This window comes from Manacus candei, unplaced genomic scaffold (genome assembly GCF_025592945.1).
Source record: "Manacus candei isolate 608988 ecotype Guabito, Panama unplaced genomic scaffold, ASM2559294v1 h1tg000023l, whole genome shotgun sequence".
Taxonomy (NCBI): domain Eukaryota; kingdom Metazoa; phylum Chordata; class Aves; order Passeriformes; family Pipridae; genus Manacus; species Manacus candei.
In genome coordinates this window covers 2,734,592-2,760,073 of record NW_026138071.1, presented here as the reverse complement: position 1 = coordinate 2,760,073, position 25,482 = coordinate 2,734,592, and the positions used below count along the sequence as shown (strand labels likewise).

The 25,482-nt window shown below is 41.9% G+C and overlaps 1 protein-coding gene across 10 annotated transcripts in view; it reads right to left on the bottom strand.

The window, feature by feature from the left end:
• SEMA5B (semaphorin 5B) overlaps positions 1 to 25,482 on the bottom strand; it is a 268,733-nt gene that overhangs the window by 117,330 nt on the left and 125,921 nt on the right. For 9 of the 10 annotated variants that reach the window (XM_051787555.1, XM_051787557.1, XM_051787558.1 and 6 more), the window contains 2 exons: positions 16,740 to 16,945; positions 1,430 to 1,529 (listed from right to left, as the gene is read on the bottom strand). In XM_051787555.1, the coding sequence (XP_051643515.1) occupies positions 1,430 to 1,529; positions 16,740 to 16,893 (254 nt within the window). In that variant the 5' untranslated portion in view covers positions 16,894 to 16,945. Of the gene's footprint in view, positions 1 to 1,429; positions 1,530 to 16,739; positions 16,946 to 21,027; positions 21,273 to 25,482 lie in introns of all 10 variants that reach the window. The other variant, XM_051787552.1, reaches the window with a different exon arrangement.

Here is a 25,482-nt window from a genome sequence, read left to right as displayed (position 1 = left end):
TCGCTGTTTATAATGATATCGTAGCCTCCTGTCTAACCACACTTGTACAAACTCTTGGGGAGGTAGAGAGTCCCTCCAGGATGTGTTGCTGGGGTTTGAGCAGGGGTGAAGCATGTCAACGTTAGCAGCACCTGCGTGGGGAGAAACTGCCGTGCAGCCAAATTATGTAAAGCATAAATTCCTCAGAGCACCGGGCCTGTGTTTGTGCAATGCCTGGTAGAAGGCACTGTTCACAGCCATCCCCAAAGCAATGACATTCTGAAGTAATAAATATTAATACTTTCTGGTTAAAGATCCCAGCACAAGTAAAGCCGCAGCTTGAAAAGTAAAATGTTTCTGTATGAAAAGTAGGAGGGCCTCTGGCAATTTTAACAGCTACAGGAAGGTGTTATTATTTACTGTACAAATACACACAGAATATGTATATTAAATCACACTTCAGTTGTTTCTGTGAAGCAAAAGACTCTCCTTCTGCTACAAGTCTTGCTCTTTTCTCTTGTTTGTACCATGAGTTCTTCCACCCCTGCTTCTTGCATCCCTGTCCTCTACTGCTGAATATCCTGGGAAGAAAGCAGTCTCTTCCTCCATTTTCATTAATAGTAGAGACTGCTACTACAGTGTTATCTGATTCTAAATGTTATACTTAAACTGATTTGTTAGACCATGCTTAGCCTTTTTGGGTTTTTTGGCTTGTCTTATCTGTTTATTATGCAATAAAAAATCATCGCTGTTGGGGCTCATGATTCAACAACTCCTGACGTATATTATTTCACTGAAGCACAGCTCTTTTTCCCATGCAGCTCTAAATTTGTAAGAGCTTGCCTGTGCTCATCTTCTCTGTTTCCACCCCCCTCATATGGCATCCTAAATAAAAACAATGTTTAAAAATAAAGGAAAATATATGCTAATTATATACAATAGGTCAGAAGAATAGAGTTGCACAAAAATGCATTGGGTGAGGATCTGACTGTATCAGCCACATGAAGCAAACAGGCTCTGAAGTGAATTCTAAGAGAGAAGAAAGCAACTATTCACATTGCCACTATTACTTATACGAAGGTGAACAGATGAACCTAGTTCTGAGGGAAAGTCTGGCCACAGCAAATAAACCATGATGTCAAATTCTGTGCTGGCAGAGGGATGGTGCAGAATGATTTACTGTAGCTCTTCTAACATTCACAATACTGAGTGAGATGCCAGCATTCTGCTTCATTAACCAGTCATTTTGATTGCATCTTTTTTTTTTAATTCTAGTAATTTTCTCTTCTTTGCAATTATACTAGACATCTCAATCTCTCTACATAAATTATAGCTTTCTTTTTGAGGAGGAAACTGGCCACATAAGCTGGAAACACACTCTCCTCTGAAGCCAGAACCTGAAGGGAAAGAGCTTGAGCAGCCACCCTAGACTAATTAAGATTATCTTTACCTTGCTCCCACAATGAGTTGGTTCCTGTTGGCATCCAGTGCAAGCTGAGAAAAGTCATGCACACCTGGATAGGTGAAATTCGACACCCAGGGCTTCAGATCTGCAATGAAAATGAGAAAACAGAAAATAATAAAGCTGCTCCAAAAGCTGTGAGTTCACCCGGACATCCGCTAATGGATTTCCTACCGAGTCATCTGTCAGGGGAAGGCTAATTAATAACCTCTTTAAAGGGCTTCTATTCATTATGATTCTCAGCAGAATGTGCAAAAAACCCTCACATAAACACAAGGCCATCTCAGCACTTATTTTCACATCCAAAATGGAGTGTCAGCATTGGTTTCAGAGACAACAGCAGCTCGATTTTACTTCTGTTAAAACTGAGGAAACGTCTTCAGTGCAAGGATTAAGTGGTGTAAAGGGACAAGGCTGCCTGCCATAACACCTGCATAGCCTTTTCTTCTGTGCTAATCAAAAGGAAACTGCTGCCCACCAGAAACAGAAGGTAAGGCCAACTGATGGAGAACCAACTTAGAGTACAAGTGATCTACACTCAGGACCCAGCTGTTCCAATGACAGGTTTTACCTTCTCTTTCAGGTCTTAGCTTCTCTTCTAGGTTTCACTTTACCTAACATCTCAGATCCCTATCAGTTAAATCATTCCTTCATTTTTAGATGGTGGGGTGTGGGGTGTCATCACAGCATTTTTGTGGCTGAGTGACTGCACAAGCTTAAGACTGGCTCTATGAACTAGCTTGCATTTGCCAATCTAGGCAATTGTCCAAACTGCAATCACACATGTTAAATGGAAAGCAAAAGACTTGCCTATACTTTGGTCACAGAGGCAAAACTCTTCTAGAAGCCAATATATTAACACAATATCAACTGAGAGATCTAAGACAAGTAGTCCTGTTGTAATAAAAAACACACCTGTTTAAAGAAAAAGGTAAATTACTATTTTTAGAGTACTCAGACGTGATGCTAGGGCATTCACAGGATCCCAGCTTTCAATACCACTACCGACTTTGACCTTGTGTGTATTAGAGATCGCAGAATTTCAACCTCTCACCTTACAGCTTTACAGCACAAAATAAATGGGAATGGATTTAAATGTATCTTTCAGAAAGTCATTCAGCTCTACTGTGAAGATTTCTCTTGAGAACTGTTAACTACTATGGCTGTAAAATACATGGAGAATACCAAATATCTCGGGGAGTCAGGCACAAATGAGACCAAAGGACCCTCTGTGACCTGTTGACAAGTAACTCTACCTCATTCAAGGACTGGATCCAGGAGACTCAACATGAAAGGTAATATCTTCTGGTCTCATGCCAACAAGATACCAATACACAGGCCAATGATCTGATGACTCATAACAATAATGATATAGTTCAGACAAGTTCAAAAGAGCTCTGCAAAAACATGCTCCACTGTCATTTTATATCCCCAATGATAAATTGAGTAGTCTCACTGAAGGCAGTCAGGTTTGAACGCTTTGTTGTAGGCATTAGTTCCCATTTCCATAAGGGTGAGAGGACAGTGCTGATGAGGAATCTCATTAAGGCCTTTGTTGTCTTGGCATGTTTCATGGGATTACAGATGTGCAACAGTATAAAACTTTTGACACAGGGGTATTTGTTGAGCCATTTCAAGTCCTTTCTCCCTCCAGGGATGGATGAAATTTAATCAAGCCCTTAAGTTATCAAAACCTTAAGAAAACATATAAATAAAGTCCCTACCTCTACATGATCTGCCTCTCTTTCCAAAGCAGGATCTTGTTCTGCCTCTGTCCTGAACACCACCATGTTTCATAGCAGCTCCTAAGGTCCCTCGCCACGGAGCTGGACACCACCAGCCCTGGTTCCATGCCCTGCCTAACTGGATGCTGCCAGGAGCTGTCCAACAGCGAGACCTCCATCCTCACAATATAAAAACTCTGTTGCTGGGAGCTGGAGGCTTCCAACCCTTCTCAGCATTCCTGTCACACCGCATAACCACACACAACACGTGTACCTCCTCTGCTCTTCAATGAAAAGGCATGAGTTAAGGAATAACTCAGCCCGTCTAACCTTCAAGCATCTCCACCTCCTACACTCCTCTGGGACCCTTAATGATGTACTAGCACCAGGGAGGCACTGCAGTTTCACCTCTGGCATTCTCCTAACTAATGGGGCTCTGACTTCTTTTCCTGTAGCTCTTTAGCTGCAGAGACATTTCTGAGCCAAGCAGCAGAACCAGCAACAATAACACCTTTCAGGCAGGTTAGCCGGCTGACATGTGCTGCAGATCTTCTGGCATTTCTGCTGGCTGACGGGGGTAGGATTAGGGGATTTCTATATAATGATGATACCTTTTAAGGATCCTGCTTTTAGGCCATAATTTCTCTTGTCATTTTACCTCCTCTTCTACCAACTCTTCCCTACTAACTAACCCACTATTACAGTGCAGTGGCAGGAAGAATATGTCTTCATCTGCTGCTCTAAGCAAAAGCTCCTCACTTCAGAGAGGTACACTCATCAGTTCTTCCTTTTAATGGCAAGCTCTGACAAACTACAGGTAAAAATAATTTAAAAAAAATTAAAGGCAGTAGTTTGCTTGAATCTTTCCAAGTTGGTTCAAATGTCAATCAAGCCCAAGAAATAACAGGCAGTGTCTTGATTTCTATTACTACTGCAGGTGGTACAACTTATAAAGAAACCCTTCCCAGTTATTAAATTAAAGGCTGAAAGGCATGCATCCTCACAGCAAAATTAAGCTTTTATAGGCATGTAGTTGGAGATTATTAAACCCAGCATGGTCCCAGATAAGAATGTATAAATGCAAGTTGTCAGAATTAATGCCAAACGGCACATTTTCCTTCCCAACTTTCTTTCCTCCTGTTAAGAGGGAACCAAGAGTCAGAACATGGATCTTTTTTCATTCAACACGTTCAAATCTACTGCTCAGACCACAGGCATCCCTAAGGACAGTTTCAGCCTTTCACTCTGAAACTAGCTGAGTACTGCAAGGTAAGTGCTGCCCTGAGTCTATCCCATATTAGCTGAAGTTTACACATATGGACCCAATGAACTCCAGAGATTGCTTGTATTTGACCTTCCTCTGAAGGCTGATTTTTCCAGTGTTGACTCTTTAATTTGGCTGGAAACCTTCAGTGCTGGGGCATGTTTACATTTGCAAAAGTATCTGTTTAAAAACAGTATGAAAAATTAAAAACCAAGGCTCTGGCTTTGCATGTCAGCAGCAGGAGCCGGAAAGCGAGGAACCACATGGCTTAGGGGGAAAATGTTCATCAAGGCCTCCTTTGTGCTTCTCATCTCTAATCACTTCCAGGGGGTTAAAGATCCACACTCTCACTTCCTCCACACGAGAAGCAATGAACAAAAGCTTAACAGTTTCCAAAACCGTCCATCTCCAGATATTGATGCAGAACCTCTAAAGCTCTGCAAGTCCCTCCACAGCTCAAGGTGGTTCAGGTATCCAGCTGCAAAGAAGACAAAGCTTCACAGGAAATGTAAGTCTGGAGACACAGCTGTGTTCAGGCTATTCTGCATGCCTAAGACAAGGTGAAAGGACGCCCTCTGCCATTTCAGAGGGTGGTCCCTGCAGCCTGCTAGCACATTGCTGTGCTCTGACTTCCTGAGAGTACAGGACTGGGATGAGGATTACTCAGCTGCACAAAGAACAGTGTGCCAAATTGCAGGAGCTGAGCTTAAGGGCCCGATCCAGACACTCTTCAAATCATTGGCAATTTTCCACTGAGCTTGATGGGGTTTGGATCAGCTTCTAAAGATGTGGTAAACCTGGTAATACTTGAGTTTTCATCTCCTCAAAATCAGCTGCTCCCCACCTCATCCTCACTCTGTGTGTTTTGGAGGAAAGAAATATGTAAACACTGAGTTGAGACTTCCCTATCTGAAGGGCAGCATTTACTGCTTCATCTCACTTAAGCCCCCTTGTTGCTCTCATCCCGAGCAGGCTGCAACAGCTTTGTGCGTCCAGTGCACATCACACAAGAGCTGAGAGGTTAAATGCCCATGCCTTGGAATTGCCTTGGAATTGCAAGGTGCACTGAGTACGGCTACCCACTGTGCTATTCATGTTGCTATATCTGGCAAAATAATTCTCAGCATGGATTTCCTAGTCTGAAGCAAAAGAAACTAAACTGAACAGGACCAAGGATTTATGTGTAAAATGCTCCTACTTAACCATGCTCCTATCCTAGGATTGCAGAGAAAAGCTTCAAAGAGATCATAAAAAGACCTTAAGGGAAGAAGATAGGGAAGTTAAACAAGAAGGAAGATTCAGAGGGTCCCCATTCCAGAAAAGACAACCTGAACCCCATACCTTACATAAAGCTCCTGTAAAATAGGCTGATTCAACAGTAAAAGTTTGTGCAATGAAGTAGAGCATACATGTAGCACTTTGGTCCTGTAAGACTCAAGGGCAATAAATAAATAAATACCTATTGTGCAGATATTCAGATCTACTTTTGTGCAGTGTTAACTTGACCACTCATTAAGTGCTTCCTTACTGCCTCAAAGTGGTCTCTTCTAAGTTCTCTTAACTCAGTTTACTAGTTCATGGCATGCTTAATTACTGTATGTGAGTATTTCAGCACTCCTGGTGAGGCCCAGATGACACCCATGACTTCTATAACTTGTACAGTCTCCTCCCTTTTTGGTTTGCTTCAGTCCTGGCCCAGGGAAAATTATGTATAGTTGTTGGCAGATACTCCAGTTTGCAAGTACTCAGGCACTTAGCTTTTCTTCAGACCATCCACCAACCTGAAGGACTCTCATTGCTGGATCCCGACCATGACCAACAGATGCAAATCACCTTGTAACATAAGGTAAGGCCTCAGGATGTCTCCTTGGTGTAGACTGAAAAAATGTCCCCTTTTCAGAATCAGACCTACCATCTCAGACCATTCTCTGCTTCAATTATCCTCAGTATTCAGAGCATTTTTCATGAAGCAGACAGTTGCTTGCTAAGAGTGAGGTCACAGTTTCCATTCTGTGTGGGCCACTGACCAGAATCCATCAGAGACAATGCAAACAAGGCTGTAACCAAAGCTCAGAAGGCTAATGACTACCCACCCATGCATGCTACCACCTGTCTTCTCAAATGCTGCAAGTGTGGACCCTTCCAAGAATTCATAGAAGTTAAAGTGAAATTACAGCATTATCTTTATTGAACTGACAATGAATCATATTTTAATATCAGCTTCATTTTAAATTTTATCTCTCTGTTGTAGGTCACACCATAGGTTACTGCAATAGACTTTGGACATTAACTTTCACTCCCACCCCATGCTGAGCTGTAAAAGTAGCCTCTACAATGCAAAGCCACTCTGCAATTTAGCAAATTTATCAGGGGAGGGAGAAATCTTTTGCTGTGCGGGCAGAGCTGAGCAAACAAATGTGTCAGCACTCAGAGCTCAACTTTACTTATGAGGCCAAAAAGCTCAATCTGGCTTTACCCCAGAAGTCCTCCTACACATATGTATCACCCTGCTGTCTTGTCTTCCCATCACCACCTCCACCTCATTACTGGTATTCTCTCTTTCTTTTAACCTGATCCGTTGAAATCTTTAATTGTACATTAAATACGTCTTCATCCCAAATGCTGCAATTTCTAACTTCATTGTCTTCCTAAATCTCTGATCTCCACTCACAGCTATGAGGACTTGGAAGACTGTTGACAGAGTACATCCCCTTCTACAAAATGGGCCAAACCAACAGGTTCCTTCTCTCTCTCCTCAGCATCCAAACCCAACTCAGATGTTCTTCCAGATGTCTTATTTTTATGGTGTCATTCAGTTTATCCTTCTGACCTTACATTCACCTCTCCTCCCACTCCCGTTTTCTTTTCTCAAGCAGTCTTCACCTTCTACCCACATTTCTACCTTATTTTCCACCCACTCAAACAATTTTTCCTGTCTTGACCAACTACAAAACTCCTTCTCTGAGAGAACAAATCACCTTGTAACATAAGGTAAGGCCTCAGGATGTCTCCTTGGTGTAGACTGAAAAAATGTCCCCTTTTCAGAATCAGACCTACCATCTCAGACCATTCTCTGCTTCAATTATCCTCAATTATGAGCTAAACCACGAGTGGCCTGCAGGTCACTGTGACAGCAGTTTACAGTGAGCCATTCCCTTTCCATGAGATCCAAGAAGCAAACTGTCCAAGGATATGTGGATAGGAAATGACTGGATAAAGAAAGAATAAGACTTTCTCCCTTAGTATCATAAAAGAAGGAATAGTCCTGTCCCTCAGCTACCAAGGAATAGAACAAGACAGAAGAAAAGATTCTGGTTTTTACCATCCTAAAGTGGAAAAAAAACCCCAAAACAAAGATTCAGGTTGCACCTCCACAGAGACATAGGAATCACAATAAGTATAGTAAGCATTTAAAGATATGTCAAATGTTTTGTGCCTCTCCCCTTACTGTTTACAGCTCCTCCTTGAACTGACCTTGCTGAGCTTCTTCCATCTCAAAAGAGAAACAACATCTGGAGATGTAGCCAAGGTCCCAAGAGCCCAACAGTCCTCTGTCTTGGGCAAATCATGAAACTATTTAGTGTCTCAGTACTTCCGATTATTAAATGGGTTTAGGGATACTGGCTGGTGCATCAAGGTCTAATTATCTGAAATGCAGATGATGTACAGGAGGCACTAAGTATGGCTATTGCATACCAAGCATTTTTACTTTGTTTCCTAAATTTTAATCATTTCTTCAAAACAAGTGTTGCTAAATTGTTTCAATATGGAGAAAAAAGAACTTAGTCCAAACCCAATTTTTACAAAAGTACAATTATGACTGCTTGTTTATTTACTTTTTTGTTATTAATATGGACCAGCTGGCAAAACACACCAATATAGGAGGAAGAACCCAGGGATTCAATCGCAGATAAAGAAAACACCAGATAATAAGCATGAACTAGTGTTTACTTCCAGTAGGGGACATGTGCTGGTAAGTTGTCCTGGGGCCACCTCAAGGAAGGATATTGAAGGACTGCAATTCACATCCCCAATTTGCACATTTCTACAGTATTCAGCAGTTCTGCTCCATCAGGGAGGTCAGTCTCAGCCCATTCTCAGTTTCATTTGGCTTCCTATTTGCACATGGTGAGGGGCAGGCAGAAGCTCAGTCGAGACCTGCCCCAGGTAGAGAGCCAGACGACTTCCAGGAGCCAGAAGACTCTCCACTTGGTAAATCCCCAGGCCTCAGGCTGGGGATTGGAAAAGAAGTCCTGTAACATGAGAGAGGTTCTTCCCTCTTCAGCGTGGCTCCTATTGCTCAGACTCCCATAAGACCTCAAACCCCAGATAACGTAGAACCATTTAGCTTGAAAAAGACCTCTGAGATCAAGTCCAACTGTTAAGCCAGCACTGCCAAGTCCACCACTAAGCCATGTCTGTAAGGGCCACATCTGCTTTTCTTTTAAATACCTCCAGGGATGGTAAGTCCACATACATTGTAGGTCCTCACTGGCAATGGCCAATGAAGAGCAAGAGGGGATGGTACATTGCTGGGGGTGTTGGTAATGGATGCACGTCCGTGAAAAATAAGTGTGTCCATTTGCCCTGCCTGAGATTGACAGTACCAAAGGTGTGTGTCTACATAGCACAGGACTTTATGGAAAGAATAGATTTGGCTTTCCTCAGCAGTCTGTCAGCTGGGGCAAACACTACCCTTACACTGCCTCCCCTCCTCAACAACCTTGCCTGCTGCCCCATACAGCACTGCATGGTCCCATTATCACCTTGTGAAACTCGGCTAACTGGTGCCACACACAGCCTCAGTGCTAGCAAACCCAGAGATTTCTTGTTCTCTTAAGGACATTGCAATGTTTAAGTATTGTGATCCATTGTTTACCGAGACAAGCCCCGCAGCTGTCACGCAATCTCCCTCCCTGAGAAAGATAAAGTGAGTGCTCATGCATCACTTGCAGTTTCCTATGACATTCTGATCAGTATAATCCCTCTTTTCAGACAGGAAAGCAAGCTGCATCTTGGCTCCTACCACCACTGCAGTCTGATGGGGAAAAAAAACAACGCCGCTTTGTCATCATTCAAGGATCCTTCAGTCTGATTCCTCCACATCTGGAGGCAAATTTTTTTCACTTCCTTACAGTTACATGTTCACATCAGCCACTTGTGCCAGTAGAGGTGGTACAAGATTAAGGACAATCATTTTCACTAGTAAGAAGGTAGGAAAGGGCAGAGAAAGCAGAGCTAAACTCTCCTTGAATTTCACCTGCAGGTAGCCAGATCTGCCACGGAAGCAGATGTGTCTGATTGTGACGAACATCTGAAGCAGAAGGTGATCCTCTTTGCTGGCTCGCCAGAGACTGAACTGGAGATGCCCAGTCAAATACACAGTTTGTGCTGTTTAACTGCCAGGCTTACTTCTGAGGACAAAGGTCCCACCGTGAGTCAGTTACAGCAATGAATGAATCAGAGCAGAGGCTGTAAATTCCTGAAAGTGTTTTGAAATGAAGCTGAAACTATATTTTGTCAATGGCCTCCACCTCTTTTACTGACGTGCTGTAAAACTGCGCAATCCCCATGTATAAAATGCAAATCTGAATTTTGCAACTCAAGCATTTCCACTGAAATACATTGTATGGATCACCAAATATTATAAAAAGGAAAGAATGGATGATCTATGAAGTCAGAGCTCTTTAAGCCAAAGGAAGAGTTTCTTGAGGATTTTATCTGCACCTCCCAAAGCTAGAAATTATCATAAAAACCTCTAACCCAGTCTACTGTGTATTGCAGATCACAGACTTTCATCCAGCTAATCCTATACTAAGCCAAAGAACATGTTGGATTACTTAACCACTTGAGTCAGCCATGTTAGAAGAAACAATTTGTCCAGCTGGACCTATCAGCGTTCTGATAGTATAACACTTTAGAAACAAAATTATATGGTAGGGTTTCCATTTACAGAATTGATGTTCCAGTGCTGTGCACTTTGACTGTGGCCTACCCTGCACATTAGCATACTCTTGGTTTCAAGTACACAATCCCACTTTAACATAAGTACTTGACTTCAGTGCTTGACTGAGCTCAGACTGTTTGTAGCCTTCCAGGGTGAACCCCGCATGATTAAACAAGAATATGTCTTATGAGATTGCTGGTACTAAAGTGAACTTTATCAAAGCATAATGACACCCTTGAACGGAAGGTTTCAGGAGCATGCGATATATTAACACTCATCAGAAGCAGATGTGCTAAATAAATGAGGCCTGCTGTACCACTGGCACACAAACTCGTTCAGTTAGGGAACTACACTAAGTAAACTTGAGAATAAGGCCTCTGTAAGGCATGTCTTTGTTTGCAACCAAACCACAGAAAAAGAAGATGAACACTTTGCTTTACTTTCCACCCTGTTTCCTTTCTCTGGTGCCTGGGATCTGAAAAAAGGCTGCCCATTTCTGTGTCCCAGGTCCAACCCCCCTGCCAAAGACAGGAGCACACACATGCTGGTGATAGCTGCTGCTGTTAGCCCCAGTTACATCAGCGGTACCTCTGGGAATTATTAAGCTGCTCTGCTGGTGACATGAGTTTTTCATGGCCTTGGTCCACACATAATACACTGGAGCACCTGTTCTTCCATACTGTGAGCACTGTGAGTCTATCTCACTTGGTCATGCTGCTGAGGATGCCCCCTCTCATCAACACCACCACCCATGGTCAGAGGCTGCTCCTTCTCTTGAGCTATTGTACCTCTTCAAACTTTTATCTTCCCTCATTGCAATATATGAGTTAATTGATTACTTTGCTTCCTGAAGCTTCACTGTAAAGTCTTCCTTTCTCCCCTGCTTGTCATGATTTATTCCATCTAAAGCATTTCGTGAATGAAGGGCACTCTTCCAAAACCCCCTTTTTGTCTTGAGGCCCCAAGAAACAGCATACTGAATAATTTTTTCAATCAAATCTCATTGCAATTATTTGTGAAGTGCCTTGGACACCATTAATGAGAAAGTGTCAAAGAACTAGCATCATTACTGTTATAATTATTATTATGGAATGAAAAATATATTGAGAGCTGTAGGGTGTAATTTTCAGAAGTTTTGCCTGAAAGCAAATTACTTCCCTAACCACTGTATATTTATGGCTTTATCAGTCATAATTTTCAAAAAAAATCTAAATCAAATCTAAAGAAGAACATACCAGCGTCATTTGCCACAGTTCTATTTTTCAAGATTAAAAAGAAAATTGCCACAAGGCATGCTTAATGGATATAAAATCCATACTGAAATGCACTGAAGGTTAAGTATTCTGAAGCACCCACAGGATTCCACCACTTTCCAGTCAACACTCCATCACTAGTTAATATTTGGACTCCCTGTGTGGACATTCAAGGGCATCAAGGCTCTGAGCTAGAAGACAACTCTCCTATAGTGTATTTTGCCTTCCCTTTGATGCTTAGCCAGATACACTTCTAGTATTTCACCCCACAATCTTCATCCTTTGTTAACTAAAATTTTGGTTTGGGTGTCAAGATCTTACTTGCTCAAGCAAAGTGTAAATCTTTACCAGAATTTCCTAAGAGGCTTTCCTAGCTGGCCTTTGGAGTTCATGAATGCTAATGTGCTTTTTTCCCTCATCAATATACAGTAAAGGGAATAATGTATTAGTGACCAATTGAATGTTAGTGGTGGTGTTTGGTGAAATGTAAAGAACCTTCTAAAGAAATAAATCATATCTTATTATCCTTCAGCCCACAAAAGTTAAAACAGCTTTTGCTTTCAATATAACAAGCGAACACTTAGCTGCTCCCCACAGGTTTCAGTGTTTGAAGCTGGCCATGTTTCAATGAAATGTTCTTAAAAGAAATAAAATATTGAGAAAATACATAGCAACCTACATTCTAGTCACCTGAATCACATTTATCTGGTAGGGAGTAATAATTACAGACGGTCTGAAGTAAAACCCCAGATATAAACACTCCCAAACTAATTCATTTTGAAAACCTGAGGCAACAGGCAGAGAAACTTGTCTGCATCTAGGAGAGATTGAGGATTAGACAATGGATCAAATGCCACACATTGAGAACTCACATCAGCCATGATGATACAGTCTGCAAAGCTGAGATTTGCTGTCCTGAGAAGATCTGAGATATAAGCTATTTAACCAAGTCCACCTCTCTCCTCTGCCTTAACATGGGATCAGTTGAAGTGTTTTTATGGATGAAGACAGGCTGCAATTATTAAAGCAGAGACAAATGATGTTCTTCCAGCTTACCCTAACTGCCATGACCCAAGGGAGAAAGCCCTGGGAGACAGAACAGAGAAAAACCTGGGAAGTCTATAATACTTTTTCCTGAGCATAGTGATTTAATGGATAAAACTAATGAGAAATAAATAATGGTAGAAACTGCAAGTGGAAACCTGACTACAACTCATTTGTAGTGGAGTTGTGAATGTCCAAATGATTCATGAAACACAGATGAGTTTGCAAACTCTTAAGCATTTCCTTGGTAAACAAGCTGAAACCAAGCACTCTGCAGGCATTACAAACATCTATACATGTCACTCATGGTTCTGGCTCTCGAAACAACAAACCTTACATAGTATTGGTGTGGAAGATGTTTCTGGCTTTCCCAAGAGGCACATTACAAAGGAACTCCAAATGTCTTTAATGAATAGCAAAGGTGCTTTATGTCCAAGAGAGAGCTGTACAACAAGTAACCAGGCCAAGTATGACACAGGCATCGCCCAGTTGCAAATGGAGGGATTGATCTATTGTTTATAAGATGCATATGGAAAATATGAGAAAGATAAACATGACTGACAAAGTCTAGAAACAATTTCTCTAGTGTTCAGATTACCAGAGTGGTCCACAGGGGAGCTGTGCCAGGATGACAAACTGTTTTGTGAAATGGGACTTGGATGCATGTGTTCATGCATGTATAAATAAAAAAGGACGCACTAAAGATATACTTGACTTGTTTCACTAATTTCTCAACTCACTGAAAAATAAACAAGCATGCAAGACCCTTAATGTAGCTACCCACTCACAGCCAAACAGCTAATAAAACACCAGAAACAGCCTCCTGGGAAGTAGAAGATCATTTTCTTATTGATCTAACAAGGGAAATCAAACTTTAACTGGATTTCCTATAAGCACAGAGTAGAACAATCTAATTATGAAAAGCCCAGACTGGGTACGTTATTATTGTTGGTGAATTGTACAATGAGCATCATTTATAAGCCCCAGGGAAATTGGGGCACCATTGTGTTAGTTTGGTACTGTGCAAACACACAGGACAGTGCTTGCAGCATGAAATTCCTAACCTGTCCCTCACAATCTCTATGCAGGCTGCTAGGATAAACTATTCAGCTTATGGCCCCTTCCCAGTCTACATCTCTCCTGGCAGTGCAAACTTTATCTTTAGAATGTAAAGTATATTTAGAGCCAGAATTTATGTCCCACGACTTGTCTAGACCTTTTTCTCTAGGTCGCAAGTAGCAGCAGGTGTTTTGGAGAATGAACTCTGTAAAGAAACAGGCATTTTGTCTGAACACAGCTAAAGTAAAAGCATTTTGAATATGTAGACTCCTTTCTCCTTAAATGAGTAGGGCCTGTATTGTCCTCTGTCTTTCTTACCACTCTCATAGCAATAGAGATACCAATTCAAACAGATAGTTGACTAGTGTGGATGAGATACAATAAGCACAACATAGAAAATACATAACTTCTCAGGAAATAAGGGCAAAGATAGACAGAAAGTTTTACTTGGGATTCTTCCATGACAGGGATATTATCCAGCCAACTGGATGTTAAGAATATCATCATCTAGGGGTAAAGTACAACAAAAAGAGACTGAGCACAAGCAAGGTGGGAACTAAAGACTAGAGAATACAAAACATGCTATGGCATCCCATTTGTCTGGTGATGGGAAACCTGGCTAGCAAGGCTGTGAAAAAGAAGCTATTCAACCCCTTAGTAACATAAACTGTTTTGTTAACCTTTTCATTCTGGCAGTAAATTAATGCATCCTGTATGACTGAATGGTCAGGGGCCTTATTATTATTATGGTCCATCCACTGAAAATTGCTGATGTAACATAATCCTTTCCCCTGGCAGCAGGAGCATCAGCAGGGCTGCTGCTGGGGTCATTCTTTCAATCTTTACACATTCCCACTGCGTACCAGGTTGTGATCCATGAGACAATGCAGTTGGAGACCCACAGAAAGCCCACGAGCCACACTGTTAAGCAGAGACATCCTCAGAGCAATCTGGAACAGCACATAAAATCTACATAAAATGTATATTCCCCTATTTTTCCCCCTTGCAGCCTAAACCTGCATGTGCTGGCATCAGAACAGGGTATAGCTTTAAGGTAAATTAGATTATGAGCTGAGATGTGGGTTTGGATGTGTGAGCCCTCTTCACAGATTTTAAAAGATATGTGCAGTGGAAAAAAGGTGCCTTTAATTTTATTCCTGTGTATTTTCCAGCTGAGCCTTGCAGCAGAAAATATAAGATTAAACTATCATGAACAATCACAAAGAAACAGCTGCTGAGAAAAAACAATAACTCTGAATCTAACTTGGGTTTAAGAGACTCAAATGATAATCTGGGTCATTTTCTTGATGTGTCTGCAATTTCAGTCTTTCTTTTGCACAGTTGTCAAATTCTAATTAACTCAACAGTTTTTGCCCTGTATCACTGAAGAGGGAAAGGGAACAAGAACAGTGAAGGGGAAGACAGATTATTTTTTTTCTGTGAAATATTCTCACCTGATTAAAACAAAGCAAACTGGCAGATTATGAACGTGTTTACATAGCCAGTGATTCTGTGGAGAAGCAATCATATTGAGTGCCAAAAAATGCCCACCAATTCCTCAACATCAGGAACTGAGGTTCCTAATGCAATGAAAGAATTAATTAATGCAGAATGATTTACCTCAGTACTGGATCACACAGACACAGCCTCTATAAACTCAAAGTTTGGTGTTCCTGGTTAATAGAGAGAGCAACACTTTTTCTCTTTTCTATAACATCTTCATTATTGTATTATCTATTTAAATACCCAACTGAGGTTCACTGTGTTTTAACAGTAAGGGTTTCTGCTTTTGGCCCTACCCAGTTAAAACAGATGGTTAGACTTACTTAGCAATTAAAATCAAGGTTTATTTACCAGAGCAAGGTTAGAGCCAGTGCTGTATCCTATAGGCCTAAAGATTTTGCTAATTTATTTTAATCCACTTAAACCTCTAAGGCATGGATAATGGAAAACAGACAAGAAATCTCTTAAACTTTCCAGTTTAAGAGACAAGAGTTTCCTTCTCCATGAAGAATAGTAAAGCTCTCTAGAAGAATCCTGAAAGGTCAGCAAGGATGCCTTTGACTACTTTCTTCCTGGAAACTCTATCTCAAAGGTCACAAAACCACAACTAAATTGCCTTTAGCAAAGAACCTAACTAGAGACACATTGCAAGGTACTTAATTGCCTTTAGCAAAGAATGTAACTGGAGATGCATTGCAAAGCCTTAAATGGAAACTGAAATCGATATTTCAACATTTAGGAGGAAACCATTTTTAGCAAGGAGACTCAGCAGCTGCTCATGCTGGCACATTGAGCTTAACACACTGGTCTGAAGTGTATTTTGAAATAATGGTGATACCAATATAATGATCTACCCGTTGTGTGAATAAGTGGACAGATTATCCAGATAACAGTTTAGGAGTACATGTATGCTCATGGAAAATCTGACTGGGATAAAGATAAGACAAATTCTATGCTTCAAAAGAACAGTAAAAAGATTGCCCACTGCCACACAAAGGACCCCTCTCACATTCAAGTTAATTGCCCAGACGAATGACAGAAAAACTACTGGCACAGGTGACAAATATGTAACCAAACCAAACCAAAAAAGCTCCAAACAAAAGGGTCACCACTCCCTGCAATTTTAAATCAACTTACTTCTCTTGCATTCAAGTGTGTCCACATTCTCTATCACATTTCACTTATTAAGTGTCTGGCTCCAGCAAGCCAGGTGAGGTATATAAGCATTACTGAATCCAGTTAGAGAAAAGGAAACTTAAAAATGGTTTCAGCGTGGCACAGGATTACAGGGAGCCTGTAGCAGAATAGAAAATGGAGATTCTTAGACCAGTAGTTCCAAATCTGCCTGTATTAAGTGACTGCTGTGAAACTTCGAATTAAAACACTGTAAAGCATCAATGGGAAAATGATTGTCAGGCCACTTTCACTGACCTGTGGATTACAGGTGTAAGGAAAACAGCACAGACTAAACCTAAATGGAATCTGAAACAGGAATAGCTCTTACCTTCAAAAGCAATTGTGGGGTGTTCTTTCCTGACACACTGCTGATGTTCAGCTTCAGAGTATTCAGGTGCATTCTGTGATGCTGAGAGATGAAAAGCAAGAAGAAAAAGGCTTGGCAATGACAGGGAAATGGCCTTTAATCTTGAAACAATCATGACTGAAGGGCGGCTGCAGAACTAGCTTCCAAGATAGGCCCAGGGAGGATACCTGAAATACAAATAATTCCACTTTCAGAAAGACAAATGCTTATCCAGAGCGTGTAGCACAGGTAGGGAAGGGTGGAGGTTCCCCTTTCATCCCAACCCCACTTGTGCTAGGTACACAAGGTAATATTCCACAAACAGCATGTAAAAAAAAAAAAAAACAAACAAAACCAATTTACAACTGGTTTTTGACTTCTAACTTCAAATATAAGGGAAGTGCACAGCTCCCTAAATATCTATCTTGGTGTGCCTTTGGGGGATATGTCCTTAAACAGCAGCTGGTGTGCAATGGCTGACACTGACAACATGAAATCTCAAATACTCCAGGTGTAAATGTGTGCCCCAGCCTGGACACCTCCCTCCTTGGTTTCATGATGTGCCATGCTAAATGTCATGCTACATTCAAGAGATTGCTAAGGAAAGGCCAACATCAGTCATCAGGAAAACACATGTAATTAATACTGTTCTAATAGGTGATTTATACATTTTACCACTGCGGTTTTAAATGTCTTGAAACAAAAAAAGCCAATTCAAAGGTCTTGCCAGGAAAGTGCTAATTAAGGTACAATAGAAATTAAAAGAGTTTATTGAGGAAAATGGTGAGAACTGAGCCAATTGCTTGCATTATTATGGGATGCTATAGCTCCCAGTCATAAGAGCTGAGGCACAGCTAAAGAGGAGGAGCACTCACTCTCGGGAGAGGAGAGCAGAAATTCATGCCTTTTCTGCATGAGCTTTTTTAACAACAATAACAGCAGCAGTAAAGGCATAGCTCTAAAAACTCCCTTGGGCCAAGCAGGTCTGAGGCAGGGGACGGAGGATTAATTAGCCCATGCCACAAGCTCCCCAAGATGACGCTGCAGCTTAGGAAAATCTGCATAGAATTTAATCTTACTGCTGTGTATATTATATTTTCCTATGTAACTTTGTTTAATTATTGCAAACACGTGTTTTCAAACAAATGGGGTCTTCTACCCTTAAATCCTACCTAGTGATAAAGCTGATTCTCATTAAATTCACAAGTAACAAGATTTTCAATTCCTGCAGGTGTAGTGATTCACAAAGGCAGTGTAACAGTCAACACCTGCAGTGCCTGATACCTCTACATTTTCATTTGGAGTCTCTAAAACACTTTCAGTGATCTGAAATGGTCAAGCTGATGGCAGGTAACATGAGGCACTGATGCACAATGGCAGGCTTGTGGTGTGGGGCAAACTCCAATATTGTTACATCAAGGAGCTGAGAGAAGCTTGTAAAGGTCTTTGGGCATCACAGGAGCAATAAGGGATGGCTCACAGCAGCAATGGGAGATGTTTTGAAAGATGTTTTATTAACTGCATTTCTCTGTGACTTTAAATACTGGCATAAAGATGAGCTGCCAGCACATCCATTATGTGCATGCTCAGCAGCAGCTACATACCTCTGACTGAAAATAGCACTGGCATTCAGGACTTGGGGTAGTTCTAGGGACTTGGTTTCCCAGCTAGTGTGAGTGAGACATTACAGCATTGCACTTTTTTTCCAGCCCCATACACATGCAGATTTTATGCAGTGATGTATAAAAACACCTTCCAGTTCTCCAAAAGAAGTTCTACAGCCCTTTACTACAGAGGGTGGCTTTTTTAAAAACATAGTAAATATAACATTGAATTAAAAAATGGGACTGGCAGAAGGGAGAGATGTGAAATCATCTAAAGCTCAGGCTAGCACAGCATTTAGTCATTAAGCACAGGCATACTGAAGGGCGTACACCACTGAGCACCGTGGCACCTCCCGTGATGGACACGTTGTGCAAGTCACACTGTAATAAAAATTATTGATGATGAGGCATCAAATTATATTTTCAGCCACTGGTTTAAATGATCGTTTTTTTCCAGTAGAGATCCAGAAGTGAAGCACAGCTCAGAGATGTGAAGGCCAGGGAGATGCATTTTGTACAGCTTTCGGATACACTTAAAGTCAAAGCCAAACTTTCCTTAGGTGGGAGATGGTTGTTGTGGGAAATGCACAAAAGGCAAAAGGACTTTTTCACTGTCAGATATCCTTGCTGGAAACTGGAAGAGACAGTCATGGAAATCTCACTTTATGCATGCTCTACTACTCCCAGTGCAGCCATTACTGGCTAATCCTGAAAATAAGGTACTAAACTAAACAGATTTTAGTCTGAGCCAATATGGCCATTTTCATGTACTAATCATCCAAACAATGATCTCAAGCTAGGTGAAAAAAAAATCTTAAAAACAAAGAAACAATGATCTCAAGCTAAGTGAAAAAAAAATCTTAAAGACACACAGTAGGGTCTCATGCTCCTCTACAGCCTAATGTGTTGTACAATCAGCAGATGAGTAAATTCCAGTTTCAAACTTACCAGGGTCATGAAATGATAAAAAGTTGCATGCAAGAAAGCTTCATAACATCCCACTGCCTATTCTGTGCCAAAGCAGAGTACATTTACTAGTGTTTTGTCTGGACTAATTGTAAAATGTGCCAAGTAGCTGGATTTCTGCCACTTTCCCTGAGAGATTTTACCACAGTCCAAGAGACTTCGGTGTTCCTTAGAAAGCTCTAATCAGTATTTGGGGTAAAGTTCCATCTTCTTTTTCCTTATTGTCATGGGGAAAACCAAAGTGTGCATGAACACAATGATTTCAAACTTGATTTTAAGTGAGAATTAATATATGACCAAACAAAGATGAAAAAGAAACACTATAAAAAACTTGTACCCTCCACGATGTTCCCTGTCTCCTACATCCAACTGTGTTGATCAAATGTGTGAAGCTTTCACGTGCTGGAGAATTGAACAAAATCAGCATCTCGTGCAGCCCTGAGCTGGTGTCTACCGGTGTCAGAGTCAATGGGTAAATGCCAGCTTGATCAAGGGTGACAAAGCCAGAGCCCTGGAGCACCAGCTGAACAATAGTGAGACAGTAGATAGCACTGCAAAAGCTTACTCCTTCAACCTGCCCCTTCCCAGGCTGCCTTGCTCACTTTTTCTCAATATTTTAAGAAAGACTCTAACTTAGTAATTATTATTTCCAGCCGCTGCAAATTTGTTTCCAAGAAAAAACCCCATGCTCCAAATATGAAGCAGTGCCATGTGCAAGCACAGGTCAACTGAGTGCCAAGAGCAAGCTCGTAACTGCCTGGGAGAGTCCAGCAGTTATGAAGTGCTTTAATGACATGAAACATTTTAATTTTACTGGAGATGGCCAAGCCCACCCTCCAATTTTGCCCAAGCTGCAGATTTTCACTGTGAGGGCTGGAGTATGACCAGTGCTTAGGACCAGTCCCCATCCAGACTGCTAGAACACTGAATGTCCCAAGCACAGCCCAGGCTAGCGCTGCTTTGCACTGCTGGAACTTGCCCTGGCCTCAAGCTGTTTAGATGCAGTTAAATGCTATAAAAAGAGCTGTTCTTATTAGACTCTCTGCTCAGAATGGCTTAGGCCTCAAGAAATCAGCTGTCAAGTTTTCAGTGCAGATGAGAGGAGAGAGCTCAAATCCCCGGTTAAACTCAAATCTCAGACAGGACATATAATTTCAATTCTTTATTTACTCGTTTTGATGTGTCTTTACCACTGTAGCTATTCCCCTCCCCAGCCCAATGCAGACATGTTAAAAAAAGATAAAAATGTCAAAAAATATTATCTCTCCAAGTTTATCTGTCCTCTCCCTCATGAAAGCCTGTCCTCTGCACCACTGCACAGCCCCAAGGGACACTGATAGGGAATCTTTCTCCCCTCAGAGGAATCTCCCCTCAGAGGGATTCACTGCACAGTGAATCCCTCCGGCCCTCTGACAAAAAAAAGGTCAACAAATTCAGGCTGCACTGGACCTGGTGAAATATGCTCCAGAGACAGGCATTTCATAGAGCACCACTTCTGCCACCATCCTCTTGTCTCTTAAATCAGGCTTTCTTAGCTCATGAGCCTCCCTGACTGCAGCGGTGGTGGCAGGGGACAGGCAAAGAGTGGCTCTATCTGGGAAAGGCAGGAGGTCTGCACACTCAGAGCGTCCCCAAAGCTGGGGTTTGCAACCACAGCACCCATGACAGCACAAACCCATTGCCACCTGCCCACTTCTTACCCAGGACATTCCATGGCAGCCCAATGGGGACAGTGTATAATTCTGCTTTGCCTCGTGGCTTCACTCCCGTGCAAGGGCAGCATTCAGGGGATCGCCCGCAGTTCCTCCCTTATTCATTCTCAGGGCATGAGTCTTTTCCAACTTGCCCCGTATTGTATCATTGTAACTCCATTGATTTCACAGGAGCTAATCCTGATTTACAGAGGGTAACTCAGATCATGCCCCTTTTGACTAAAGCTCCACATCTAAAAGAAAAATACCTTCAATCAATCTTCAGGGCTTTAAAACAAAGCACACTTTAAAAATGGGTGTACCAGGAATTCATATCCTGCTTTCCTCTAACTGTAACTATCATTTTAACTTAATAAAATGTGACAGTAAAGTTAAAGGATAAAAGAAAATGCTTCATCTTTCATTTTAAAGAAAAGCGATGCCTTCAAAAAAGACTAAAAAAGGAACCTCCTGTAGAAGCTTTAATTCTTCTTTTGGGGATCTTTTGTGATTGGCACAGTTATGGTTTTATTAGACTGGAATACCAGAGGGAAGAAGAGCAACGGAAAGAGGTGGACATTAAAGTATTCAAAAAAGTACTGGAAGAATAAGGGAAAGAAATATAAACATCATAAAAGCAAGACAGCTCAGCAATGTTGCTATAACAGGCTGGCACAGGCAGCTCTGCCCTAGAAAACAGAGAGCTCCAAGGCCAACAAAACTATGGTCCTTTATTCATCTGATGCTCCTTGCCCTTCTCTCCTACCCTCTCCAGCTGGAATCCATCCCAGTCAACTGGCTCCAAGGGCCATTCCACACTATCGAAGAAAAAGCACAGCTTTTCCCTCTGCCCCTGGCCACATCCAAACCCTCAGCCCTCAGCTGTACCCACGCTGAGGAGCTGGATTTGTCTCACAGATGAAATGTGGCACACTGCACTTGCTATTCCAGAGATCAGATCTGATATGCACTCTTAGACTGGGCTCGTGGGTACTGAGCTTTTCTCATTTATTTACTTGTGAGGCAAATCTACAGGAATGGTCTAGAGTTCAGAAAAGAATCTGTGAAGAGATCTTGTTTTGCTTTAATTAAATCACCCTACGGTCTTCTGAAGAATAGGCAAGCTCACTTTGAATTTCACAACAGCTTAGATGCTGCAGCTCTCGTTCTGGCTGGGTTTCACCATGCTGCTGTGTGTGTGTCCACCTTGTTCAGGGCTTCCCAAGGCCTCAACTACAATATCGTCTATGAGCCTCACACTGAACTTGCTCTCACAACACCCCAGGGAATACAAACCCACATTTTCATACAAATAATCCAAGGGTTATCTTCTAAAAACCCACACAATTCAGCAGCAATTCAACATCACAAGTGTATGCACGTAATATGCTCTCCTGTGGCAGAGCAGAAACTTGAGCTCCATCCTGACCCCTCTCATAGCTCCTGCCTCACACAATCTGCAGGGCACCAGTTGCAGTATCACACCAGGCTTTATATCAGGAGTAAAACAATCACGATTTTGCAACACAGGTCAATTTACTAAAACCCTTCTGTTATCTAGATCCATATAAATAATTCAGGTAACTCTTTGCAAAGTTTAACCTATTATACTGTTCAGTTCATGGCTCATGAAGTCTGTAGTGGAGCTGAATAGTAATTGTCTATACTTTGATCTTCTTAGGACTGCATCCCATGAAAGATTGACAGTGCACTTGGGGCACTTTATTTCTAGAGCACTTTCTGATTGCTGTTCAAAGCCACCCAGGATTGGCCAAGGTTCCAAACCAATCCCACAAAATGCAATGGGATGTTTACATTCAGAACAGGTAACAAAGACAAAACTCTTAATAATGGCTTGGAACAAAATGAATTGGTTGGTGTCAGGCCCCTTTCTTGTGGACTGGTGTAAGCCCTCAATGAGCCATCAGCCACCACTTGCTTACTTGGCCTCAGTAGCACAGTCAGAGGCTGCATCGTCCTGGAAATTGAACTGTTCCCTCACCTTTAGAGGAAGCCCTCCAGAACAGGAACCTTTTATAGAAAGCTTCCATTAAATAAAGCTGATTCAACAATAAAAGCCTGTGTAACACAGCAAAATATACTGTACCTCTGGGTTCCTGCCAAACCCAGTGGGCATAAATAAATACCTGCTCTGCTGACACTCAGACCCGCTTCTGAATAGTGCTAACCTGACCACACATTGAGTGCATCCCCAAGTGCTTCGAGAGGCTCCCCAGAGAGCTCTAGATCTTTTTTTACTGGCTACACATAATATAAAGACATGAGAGATTTTGTTAGCATTTGTTTGGGGTATGAATTTAGCACTTGTGAAAAGGTGCCTTGGAGTCTGAAGTCCTCTGTTTATTCAAAGATTGTATTTGGCAATGAAGGTTTACACTCATTTATCTCCCTGGCAGTACACTGCCACTGTTTTCTAGAAGACTGCCTCTACAGGGGGATGGAAATACCTTCTATTTGCTCTTCACAGAATGGTCTCTCTGAGAGATGTCAAAGTGGAGGTATTTATTTTTGGTAACTCTGGGATCTGGACTGACTATGGAATTATTTTTCTGTGTTCCATCTGTGAAACACAGAGATGAAGGCAGATTCCAACACAGCAGCAGAACGCAATGGATGCTGCTATGGTACTTAGCACAACTGCAATTCAGACATGAAATTTACTGGAGCCTAAATTAGGAATCAGGAGCTTCTGACTCCCAGTCAAACTCTCTGGATGCTCCATCAAAAGGAGAGGATGAGTGAGTGTAACGCTCCAAGAAAGGAGCCATCCTAGAGCTCACGGGACAGCGGCAACACAGCAGGAGTAAGTATTCCAGAGGTGCTGTCTGCAGCAGGTCTCAGGCTCAGGGCTCAGCATCCCTTGCAGTGCAGTCACCTTTCTCACTGTACACATGATTTAGAGTCCTCTCTCCACAAGTGTGGTAAATCCAAGGTGCCAGATGTGCTGTTTACATGCAGATCAGCTGTATAATGCAAGTACAGCAGATTCAGCATCAGACACTGCAAACAGTCACCTGGCTGCAAGAGCTCCTTCTGCCTTGATATTTGGTATTCAACCCATAGACTGATGCCTTAAGCCTACAGCTGTTACAGAAACACCAACATGACAGCTTTTCTTCAAGCTGCTCCCCTGCACAATGTGGCTGGTCTGTAAATGCGTAAATTAGCAGAGCCACAGTCCCTCACACCACACTGTGAAGCCAGTGTCATTCCAACACATTATTGTGCCTGACAGTCTGGAGATGTTCCTCTATTAGCAGTGATTTCCAGACATGTGATGTTCCTGCTCACACACCTCCCCACTGCAGCTCTGACATTACAAGTGGGGAAACTGAGGCATGACACAAATTTGTGATGCAGCCGCTAGTACCTGCAGCCCATTTTCGGTAAAGACAGAAAGAGAAATGAACTTCTGGCTCTTCCCAATGCTTTTGGTATGGGGTTGTCTTTGTCTCATAGTTTAATATGAAAACCATAAGTGTTCTTGACTTTTTATTACAGTATTAACTATTGTTTTATTAACACTAGTTTGCTATTCAACTCTAGAGGGTCCACTGCAGACATCCCACGGGATTTTTAGTAAGGAAGTTAGTTCCAAATTATATTAGGCGTAACATAGGTTGCTAACTTGTAAAGTTTCTCTCTTCAACACTGTGACAGCAACCAGGGGACAAGTGCAGCCCTCAGATTGTGCCAAGCAGATAAGCAATCTTGACAAAGCGTGTAGCAGTCACTGTGGTGCCCCTGTGTCCACAGAGCTGGGAATACAGTAGAAAGAAGAAATAAATAAAAAACCCACACTTAATTCTCCTTTGACCTGAAGCAATCCCAGAATTCAAGTCTCCAGAAGACAAACGCCAAGCCATGAAATCATCACACCATCTCCTGCCTGAGAATCAGTCATAATATATAGGCTGGACTTTCCCTAGGGCCTTGCTTTTCCAGTTAAAGGACTCCAGCACTAGCTCCAGGGCTACAGCTTCTGCCACCTGCTCCCTTCTACTCCATCCCATGGATCCCATCCCATCACTCACATAGCCCCAAACACCAGAGCCAACGGCAGTTGTTGCATGTTTCAAACCCAGCTCATCCCTCCCAGCAGCTCCTTCCTCCACTGCTATATTGCAAAAGCAAGAAGAGAAGAGGTTTTTCTTTTAATGCTTGCTCATGCAGGAGACAGAAACCACAGCTTGTTTGCTTTGTCAAAAATTTGTGATTAGCTGGTGCCACATAACACATACTCATGGTTTAATTGTAACTCCAGGAGAAGCATAAAGCACTCCTGTAGCGCAAGTCCAAGTTTCAGCCTGCTTGGAAACAAGAATATGTTTTGCTGCAGTGTCTCCTTGGCACAACACAGCATCATTTATCATAAGGAAACCTTTGGCTAGAAGGCATTCAAACAGCCTTTATATGCCCCAAATATGAACAGACAAAATAATA